This window comes from Aphelocoma coerulescens, chromosome 18 (assembly GCF_041296385.1).
Source record: "Aphelocoma coerulescens isolate FSJ_1873_10779 chromosome 18, UR_Acoe_1.0, whole genome shotgun sequence".
NCBI classification, from domain to species: Eukaryota; Metazoa; Chordata; class Aves; order Passeriformes; family Corvidae; genus Aphelocoma; species Aphelocoma coerulescens.
Genome location: NC_091031.1, coordinates 9424314 through 9434876, shown reverse-complemented (window position 1 = coordinate 9434876; position 10563 = coordinate 9424314). Strand labels below are relative to the sequence as shown.

General features: G+C 44.1%; 1 protein-coding gene across 1 annotated transcript in view; it reads right to left on the bottom strand.

Moving 5' to 3' along the window:
• Nucleotides 1-611: 611 nt before the first annotated feature.
• FOXK2 (forkhead box K2) overlaps nucleotides 612-10563 on the bottom strand; it is a 47474-nt gene continuing 37522 nt past the window's right edge. Inside the window, exons 5-9 of the mRNA XM_069032251.1 lie at nucleotides 9378-9571; nucleotides 8409-8584; nucleotides 7173-7469; nucleotides 6582-6791; nucleotides 612-3616 (exon numbers count right to left, since the gene is read on the bottom strand). Coding sequence (XP_068888352.1) covers nucleotides 3420-3616; nucleotides 6582-6791; nucleotides 7173-7469; nucleotides 8409-8584; nucleotides 9378-9571 — 1074 coding nt within the window. The 3' untranslated portion in view covers nucleotides 612-3419. The remainder of the gene's footprint in view (nucleotides 3617-6581; nucleotides 6792-7172; nucleotides 7470-8408; nucleotides 8585-9377; nucleotides 9572-10563) is intronic.

The window sequence follows — 10563 nt, the reverse complement described above, 5'->3', positions numbered from 1 at the left end:
CTGAACCAACTGCTCCAATGTGGCAGCAGGAATGTAAATAACACACCTGTGCAGGCAGCCAGTAGTGCTGCACTAACCCTGGAACGCCCTAACACACACCTCAGATTTCTTGTGCTACCTGCAACTGGCTCTGCTTAGGTGCAGCAGCTTTACAGGGATCCAAATCCAGCAAAGGAATCAATCAGTCTTCGCACCTGGCGCTGGCTCCAGGTTGCTCTGCCAGTGCTTCCCGGCCTCGCTCGCTGCTGCGCCGCCTCCCGCAGGTGAATTTAACCAGCACAGCTCTACAATCAAATGGAACAGTGCTCAGTCAGTCACTTCCTTGGAAAACAAACAGTACTTTGGGGTTTGTGGGCCCTGGAGCTGGCACTGACAGACTGGTGGTACCACACGGCCACGGGATCACCCCCAGCCCCCAGGAAAGCAGAGAGCTTGCACAGCAAGTCTAAAACACGACTGTTCCTGAAACTCCATGTGTTCCCACCACCATCCACTCCTAAAGTACCTTCTCTCCCCATTTTGCCATCTCTTTCCACAGTACCTGTGTCACAGTTCAGAATCCTGACAGGAAAACTAATGAGTTGGTGCACAAATTCTACAGTAATTCCAGGTATTTGCCAGCACAAACTGTGGAATATGAGGATTTCTTTCAGAACCTTTAGGTATTCACAGTAAAGGAGAAAATACACAATTAATCAGTGCAGTTGGAGATGTGAGACATCACCAGTTCTTACAGACACAGGACAGAAGGGCTGTGTGGACACAACGGCCCCGGAATGATGCCGGGCTGGGGCTGGGTCACACTGCTCCAGCTGCTTCTGGGGCAGACAAACAATTACACCATTTCACTGCCTCCATCTTGAGCTATTTTCTTCTTCTTCCCCAAGGATTGTTTGTTCAGACCATTCAGACCATGCTTTTTATTCAAGGAAGGTTCTGCCCATTCAGCTCCAAACACCGGGGCCCTTCCCGGCAGTTCCACAGCCCTCCCAAGGCTTGTGCAGTTGGGTTTCTCCCCCGCATTGCTGTGAAAACCTGACCCATCTTCCAGGAAAGCTTTCCTGGTCCTTGAAAGCATTTCCCCAACGCTGATGAGAAACAGAGAACGTAACTAACGCAGGAAAAGGGGATCAGAAACCAAACCCACATTCATGACAGTGATTCCAGAAAGTGACATCTAAAACTTATTTACAGAAATGATGATCCATCCTAAGGCAGAGACGTGCCCCAAACAGTGCAAAGCATGGTCCAGCCCCTCCATGCCCTTGGCTCCTGGGACACGGCGTGGCAGGAAGGGGGCACCTTGGCTTGTTGGGTCTGACACAGAAGCTGCATTAACCCCAAATATACATCAATATTTCAAACACACTTGTTGAGGAATTTCAACTTAGTTAATTTGCTGAATAAAATTTAATTTTATTTTAAAAAATCTTATACACTATTATTCACCTAGCCCTAGTTGTGAACAGATCTCACTTCTGAAAATAAACCACATTCTAGTCAATTCATTCAACACCAAATTAAATTACTAGTACTGGATTTTTTTTTTCTTAAAAAAAGTATGTTAAAACTTTACTTTTTTTTTATTTTTAAAACCTCTAAAGAAAACGTTGCAATTGTACAGAAATGCTTCTTTTCAGGTTATGTTTTTTTTTAAATGCCTGTTATAAATCCAGCTTGTGTAGAGTTTTTTTTCATAGTTTTTTAATGTATTATCTGCAGAGACATTGTAACAGTTCCATTGTGTGGATGAACACAAAACTTGTACAGATTTCTCATATTTGGTCTTTAGGTAAATAGTTTCCAAAAAGCTGCCTAAAATAACCACTCCAAACTGTTCAGTCCATCATGAAAATACAGTTTTTCCTTTCGTAGCAGGAAAGGAAATATAAATAATGCATCTTTATTACAGAACAGGACAAAAACCAGATTCCGATGGAGGCAACGCTCCGGCTCCCACTCACCTGGCTGCAGGAGGAACTAAGACGTTGTGTGAGTTGAAGACTGAACAGCAGCCTTGTTTCAATTGAATTTTGAAATGTAAAGTGGAATCTATTACCACATTAAAGTGAGAAATTACCGATACATTTTAAAATGTTCAACTGCAGAACACACACTTAAAAAAAAAAAAAAAAAAAAAAAAAAAAGTTATTACCATAATCTGGTAGCCACTGTTAGAAAACCACAACAGCTACTGGTCATGGAGACCCCGAGGTCAGTGTCTGACATCAAAGTGTTACGGAGAAACGGGGCAGATTAATTTCTACTGAAGGGTGCTTAAGCTTAAAAATATCGAATATACCTCTGACAAGATAATTTTACTCTTTTTAAAAGGACTTGTGATAAAGAATTTTATCTTTCTAAATGAAGAACAGTCTGTTATCTTAAACATACACAATATTAAGCGAGACTCTTGTTTTACTTTAGACTGGAAAAATATGCCAGGGACAGTCAAAGTCAACACAAAGTAACAAACAGCAAAAGGTAGCAGAGAGAGAAACAGGTAAGTGCAGCTCTGGTCAAATCCATAGCAGTTCTTTACGTCAGTTAACGGCTCATTTACATCAGAGTTTCTAATCAGTTACATGCAAGCCCAAAGAAGCGTTTGATCACTACACATGGTAATAAAATTTGATTAAATTTATCAGGCAACTGCTAAAATATGAAAATTTGCAGATGTAATAAAGTAGCTTTATCTGAACTTGAACAGGACAGACAAAAGTAAATCATTCCGTTGGTTAAAAAAACCCTACATTCAGTTTTTTACCAAACAAAATTTCACATGAAAAGTAGTTGTGTGATTCCAAAGTTTCCGGAGTAGAAATGGAGTGATTTGAAATGTCAAAGACCCCATTGTTTTGCAAAGAAATGAAAATACACCTCAAAAATTTCTAATTCCACATGTGAACAACAAAATACTGCATATCTATCAACAACTGCATGGGTGGGTGGTTTGGAAAGGCTTAGCTGCCACGGTGTCGGAATGGCTCCTGCCTCTGTTCCCTTTAGGAATATACAATCGTTTGAAACCAGTCACACTAAGCGCTATCATGCTGCCGTTACACTGAGATCCTCAGTCCTGGAAATAATCTGACAGATCCTGTTAAAGCTGCAGCCCTCCCAGCACACACAGTCCGTGGGGCAGGAGGGGCGGGGGCACAGCCTCTACAACAACATGGTTCTGCAGTTTGACTTTAAATTACCGAGTTTTAAGGCCACCTGTGTTGGGTTTTGTTTCAGTGCTGAAAGTTCAAGTCTGATCACAGGGCCCCTTTCCCCACTGCGTGAGAACATGTTCCAACATTTTAGGTGTTAGATTTAAGTGTCTCCTTTTGGCACCACGGAGTTTGTTTTTGTTGGTTTTTTGTGGTTTTTTTTTTTTTTTTTTTAAAAAAAAAAAAGAAAACTCCCCTAAGTTTCTAGTTCTGGCTGCCTTTGTCACTCACTGCCACGGGTGGGGTGTCCACGTTCACAGCTATGACTATGCTCTCTCCATCCTCTGTTTTGATACGTTTGAGTTCCTGCTGTTCTGACTGGTCTCCGTTCTGGCGCTTGGTGGGCAGCGACGCCGATGCGGACGCGTGGGTTGCTAACATATGCAGAGGACTTGCAGCAGCTGCAAAAAAGAGAATACAAACTTCAGCACCCTGATCCTTGTCAATCAGAGGACACAGGAAGCAAACTTGCGCTGTCATTAAATGATCAATTCCTTTATTGGTACAACAGGGGGTATTGGCAGGCCCAGGTGAGACTCTGGTGTGACTGTTTAATCTGCACAAACCTGTTGTGCAGATTAAGGACATTTTCCCAAATCGCTCAACATTCACACAGATTTGGACCCAGATGGGAGAACAGGGAAGCAGCTCCATTTAGCCACTGGGAAGCTGAAGACAGGGAAGGATTCGAAGACTGAAGATTTAGCAAATCCACACCATAACTTGTGACAGAACAGAAGCGGATTCACAACCCCCTTTGGTAGGTTCTGGCCAGGTCTCTGAGCACTGCAGATGTGTGATGTGGCCTGGAAGGAAAGCAGGACCATGCCAGACCCAGCTGGGGCTGTAGGTTACTGGAGGGAAGTTCTGGAATTCACAGAGCCAGGAGAGCACACGACACAAGCAGCAATTCCCCTGCGATGGTAATTTGCCCACAGCTAAGGAGAAGGCAGGGCTGGAACAAGTCCCAGTGGCCAGCAATGACCCAGGTGACAAAATGCAAGTGTTCAACTGAATCACAGTGGCAGAGATACAGTTCAAGCATCCCATAAAAGATTTTAATCTTTCTCCTTCCATGGATGAGGCACCACTCATGGGTGAGTACAAACCTTGAGACCCCTGAGGTTCCTCCCTCTGCCTGTGAGCAGCCCCTTCCTCAACATCGGCCCTGGTTAAATTCACTAATCAAATATCTTTGCAAAGAATGCAAAATGCTAATTACAGGATTGCTTGTTCATTGCATTTCATGAAACTTTATCTAAACATTATCAAACTACCTGCTTTTTTTCTTGATCCCTTCCCTCAGCACCACTTCACTGACATTATCATCTCCCTGCTAGTGGAGATGAAACATCAAGCCCATGAGAAATTATTACTTGCTAAACTTGTAGTTAGTTATTAGTAAGCTATCCTAGAGAGTATCACCTCTGCATGGACCAAGCTGTAAATCAATTTGCTCTGGAATCTCAGAAGTCATTCAGCTCCCATTAGAAAAGATATTCCTTGTACCATTTCTGAATAGGAGCCATGGAGATGGAACTTCTGAATAAAAGGCCTTCCTGCAACTTTCGTGTTGCTTAAATAAAAACAAGACCTCACCTTCAAGCACACATTAAGACAATCACTGCACTATTCTATTGCACTCTTCCAGTGGAAGGTGTTTCTGCCCATGGCAGGGGGAGGGAATAAAATGAGCTTTAACATCCCTCCCAACCCAAACCCTTCTGTGATTCTGTGATTTTTCACTCCGGGGTCTGGTGGGTAGCCAGAGACCCTCTGGCTGCAACCACAGCTGGTATGTGGGAGTAGGAAACACACAAAAGAACGATGATGTTTGAAATCTACACTGAAAGCTGAGATACAGAATACTGAGTTATGAAATTTTATTGTACAGTAAGAATTGTGAGTTTCTTTTGGACCCCACAGCTCTGAGCTGACTCACAAGGACCAGGCAGCGCTGCCGAGCTGTTCTGCTGAGAGCAGGACCTGAAAGCACCTGCTTTACTACACATGGAAAATGGAACAGGAACAGCATTTGCTCTGGATTTCTTTCTTCTCAGGTGGCACAAACCTTCTTTCACCAAAGACAAACACAAATGTGTGTGTGAACACAGCCGTGTGTGTGAACACAGCCGTGTGTGTGAACACAGCCGTGTGCGTGTTACACAGACACATGCAGACAAACACAAGTCTGTGTTTCTATGGGCCCAGATGCTTTGCCTGAGAATTACCTGGTTTCTTGCTGGTTTAGGAGTTACTGTAACAAGAGACCAGGGCCTGGAGCACACCTCACTCCACACCCACCACACACAGAGACACATCACAACTCTGCTCCTGTGTGCTGCCACATTCCCTGCACACACCCTGCAGCCCTCGGCTGTCCTGTCAGGGACCATGTTGAATCAGCTGAGTTTTCAGAATCCAGGGAAAAGAGAAAAAGAATTATTCCTTACTTTTAAAAATAGCTTTTCAGTATACTTCACATGGCTCCCAGCTCTATTCACACATTCCTTCTGACACAGAAAGTGCACCTCAAGTCTGACTGTGATGCTTTTGCTGCTCTTTAGCTGGAAGTGAAGTGGCAGCAGCCAGAACACTGACCTATAAATGTCAGTGATGGCAAAGGAGTAAAAAGGAAATGAAGCAGATAATTCACTCCATTAGGAAGACTTTCGAGCAGAAATGCAGGTAATAAATTGATATAAGATAACCCTAAAAATATTTCTGTAAACATATTTTATGACAAAAAACCCTCTCCTTCAGTGTCAGATAATACTCAAAGCAAAACTGTTAGAACAAGCTGTGTGCACCTGCCAGCAGAGCAAACCTGCCTGTGCTGTGAGCAAGAGGGAATGGATGGAATGATGACAAAGCACCGCTGCCCACTCAGCCTGCCGAGTCCCAGATGGGAATGATGGATTCAGACAAGAACCACCTCAAAATATTCCAGAATCTCAGTCTTTTCAGTACAGGCTCAATAAAATCAGAATAAAAAGTAACAGTTCAAAGAGCCAACCCACAAGCAAGTTCTGGTTTTCCTGTTGGTGGCTTCCAACAAACCACCTGGGAGCAGGCACCATTTTAACAGCTCTGTTTTACAGGAACTTCTTCTAAAACTTGTTTCTATACTAGTTTAAAGAGGAGAGAGGATGGGCTGTCACCACTAACTACATCCCTATAACAACCACAGAGGGAACAAAGAGATGTTCAGGCAACCCTTAGCGAAGAGAAACCCTGGTTCTTACCACCAGAGAGGGAACGAGCCCTTGCAGGCTGTCAGCTAAAGCCTGTGCAGAGCTCAGCTCCTGCCCTAAGCGGGAGAGACGTGAGCAGAGGAGGCAGAGGCAGCAGGGCCCCCGTACGTACCCGCGCTGCCCTGGCCCGCCATGGCCGTGCTGAGGGGCACGATGTGCGTTCCGTTCTGCGTTACAGTTTTTATGGGCAGCTGGTGCTGCCCCAGCGGCGCCTGTTGCACTATGGTAACTGTCTGTAAGGGCGTGGGCTGCGATGTCTGGATGATACGACCAGCAGCTCCTATTGCAGCATGGCTAATAGCAGGGAGAGGCTCCACTTTCACTGAAAAACAGGAGAGGAAAACATGGGTAAAAATAACGAAGTGCTCAGGAACCACTTGGTTTCACTCAGTCAACCCTCAGTGAAGTGTGGTGTTTTATTACTCGCTCCAGCGTATCTGAGAAACTACAATTCGAAATCTTCAGTTTTAGCCAAACACTTCAAATATTGATGCCCCAGCCCTGCAAGTGTCCAAGGCCAGGCTGAACGAGGCTTGGAGCAACCTGGGATAATGGAAGGTGTCCCTGCCCATGGCAAGGGGTGGAACAAGATGGACTTTAAGGTCCTTCCAAACCAAACTATTCTATGGTTCTGTGATTCTAGGTTCCAAATACTGATCCCTCTGTATAAAGGAGTCCCAAAACAACCCCCACAGGTTCTCACCTTTGACTTCCTTGTGGTCTCCATTCTCTTGAGGTTCTACCTTAGGCTGGGTGACCATAGCAGCTTGTGTGACGACCGCCTGTCCCGCGACAGTGTAAGTGTTTGCTGGTGCTAATCCAGTCACGTTGGTGACTGACACAGCTGGGATCTGGTGCACAACATGAACTGTCTGAACTACAGGCTGCTGGGAGGTCGATGTTGTCACAGGAGTTGCAACAGTGTAGGTGACGGGTTTGATAGCTTGTGGTAGCTGCCGTTGTACAGTAATTAAAACTGGCTGGCTAGAGAGAGGTGATCCTACCAAGAAAGAGGTCAAAATTAGACTGCCAGTTTTAGTTATTTCTTTTAAGCCAGTCATTCTTTTAAACTTCACGCTAAAACCTCAGACAATTAATAAGGTCCTTCACTAATGCCTGAATGAGCCAAAAAATACTGTACAATGAAGGTTAGGAAAAGTGGCTATTCCCATCTCCAGGCTCCAAGTAAGGGGCTGTACTGGCTCAGTAAGAGCCATTTGGGCACCCCAGCTCTGCCCCCAAACAAAGCTGAGGTTTGCATTCATTTTAAGTAAACCCCTTTCCACAGATGGGAACACGTGTGTGCTGCCGGTGTTGTGTTCATCAGGAGTGCTCTCCGTGTCCTGCACTGGGAATCCTGGGGTCTGCTCAGGACCATGTCTGCCTTCACTACTGAATGCTCACTGGCACCTCTGTAGTGCCACATCCAAGAAAACGGATGGCAAATGTACATCAAAGAAGGTAATTAAACAAACACACCCTTATCCCATCATGCCTTATGCTCTTTTTGTTTTAAATAGGAAATTTCTTATCTCACTTTATCGTTCCAATTCTTTTATTCCCCCCACCCCCCCACTCTGGAAGAATGACATGACCAGAGAGGTGTGAAAGGCATTTCCTCATTTCTGTAACACACAAACCCTTTTGTTTTGTTTTTTTTTTCAAGAGAACTGTTACAAGACAGCACAGTCCTACACAGGACAGAGGCACAACCTCTCCTCAGCAACAACCTTATCCAAGGTTCTGGAGCAGCCCCCAGGTAACAACAGCCCCACACCTGCAGACTCTCCCTGGCTGTTTCTGAGTTTCTCACAGATCTGGTCTGAATGTGAAGAGGTGAAATACATACTCATTTTTGGTGTACATATTAAGTCTTGGCAATATTTAGGTGCCAGCCCTCTGTCCCCTGGCCCTCAGAGCCGAGCTCAGGGCTCCTCACCTGGGGCACTCTGTGCAAATCGTGCTTCTTGTATGACGGCGAGTTTTGGCTGGATGGTGCTGGGCTCAGGTTCCATAGGGACAGGAGATCCTTCCCTGGACAAGCTCTCGGGGGTCTGGACGCCACTGGAGTGTGCAGACAACACTCCAGAGTGATTAGGAGAAGCTGGGGCACTTCTGTAGTTAGAAATGAAAGCAGCAGCTGATGTGTTTTAACTTCTGAACTGTGAAAGCCCATGACCTTCCTCTAACGAGACCGTAACACGCTGCCCACAGCAGGGGAGGGCACAGCTACAACCCAGAGCTCAGGATCTTTTAAAAAGCTTCTGTTAAACAGGGACAGAATTTAAAAGCAAACTCCAGGTACAGTTAATGGAGAAGAAGTGGCTGGATGCCTTCTTAGGGAGACTCTAAATCTGCAAAACATGAACATTTCTTCTGGTGGAGAAGAACAATGAGCAAATCTGAGGCTACAGGGCAAATAGTAAAAGATCTGCACCAGCAGAAAGGCCATAACTTTACAGAGGGAATAATTTAAACCCAAGTATTTCCCCATCACGAATTCTGCTCAAACATTATCAAACTGAATACCCAATTGTCATCTCTAAGGTCAATAAAATGGTAGCCAGTATCTGAGAATTTTCTTTGCAAACAGTTTTAAAATCCAGTAGATGGCAGTTAGAAATTAAAATTATAACTCTGTAAAACCCATCAAAGGTACAGCAAGGCTTGCTTACATTAACAATCTGATAGTTAGTTATGCAAACCGAGTTCTTTAACACTAAAAACAAGCAATAAACACAAGCCTGGTGTATGGGGCAGCCTCCTAATGAAACACACAGAATTCAAACACTGAGTCTGGATGAAATTAAATTACTAAACTCGTGACTGTATCCGAAGCTATCAAGTCTGTAGCAGCCTGAAGATTAAACAACAGCCATAGTCTTTTTGTTCATCTGGTTTTCCTTACCTAGAAGAGAGTGGTCCCAGAGGGGTTCTAAAGCAAGGTACTCCCCTAGGCCGCCTTTTCCTAAAAGCCTGCTCTATTAATTTGCTTTCAGAGGCAGGGTCTATCCTCCAGAATGAGCCTTTGCCTGGTTCTTCCTGGGAACGTGGTACTTTGATGAAATAACGATTCAGAGAGAGATTGTGACGTATTGAATTCTATGGAACATAAAAAAATATGTAGAATTCATATAACTTTTCCAAGTCAGAATGTGGCCTACTGCAGCAGTTTGTACTATAGGAGACTCGGGGTTCAGCTCTTTAATTCCTTAATTTAACAGAACTCAGAGCACTACCAAGCAGTGCCATAAACCTGAAAGGACTCTTGCATTTGTCAAATCTTTCCCAACAATTAAAAACCCAGTATGCTAATTGGAAATAACATTAATCCCATTTAATTCTCTCATGAGAAACACGGTGATTGAAACCAACTGCTTAGAACACTACAAATATTTGTGCAGAATGCAGTGTTAAAAACAAAAATAAAAATGATCAGTGCTTGTACACCACCTTTCCCCAGGTGTCACAGTTCCTTCCAGGAGGGCCAGCAGAACACAGCATATACTGATTCTGATCCTCTGTGATAATTCTGTTACTGTTCCACAGTTCAGAAAGAAAAGGCTAAATTACACAACTTCCAAAGGCAGCTGGATTGTTGTGAATCCACCCACAGTCCAGTCTGTCTCAATGAAAGAATTCAATGTCTCTATTAAAACAGCACGTGGCAGTAGGTCCTGAACCAGCTCTTCCAGATCTTTGTTACCACGGCCTCTTTGCACATTTCCACATCCTCAGTTTGCTGCAACATCCCCCCACTCCTCCATCAGAGCGATGCACAGAACTGCTGACACCCTCAAGTGGCTCTATCTGTGCTTGGCATTGCACACAGAATTTCCTTTTATTTTATTTGTTCATTTTTTAACATAGATAAACCCCAAAATCTCTCTCAATATTATCACTGAACAAGAAGAGACTGATGCTAAGGATGCACCCCGAAATACTTGTTGGGGAACAGAGGTAAAGGGGAAAAAGCTTTATGTTAACAAAAGCTCTCAAAAATTTGCAAAGTGAATGTAAAACTTGCTCAAATGTCTGAGTTCATGACCCTGACGGTAAGTTTGGAAAACTTAAAGCAGTGATAACCATATATG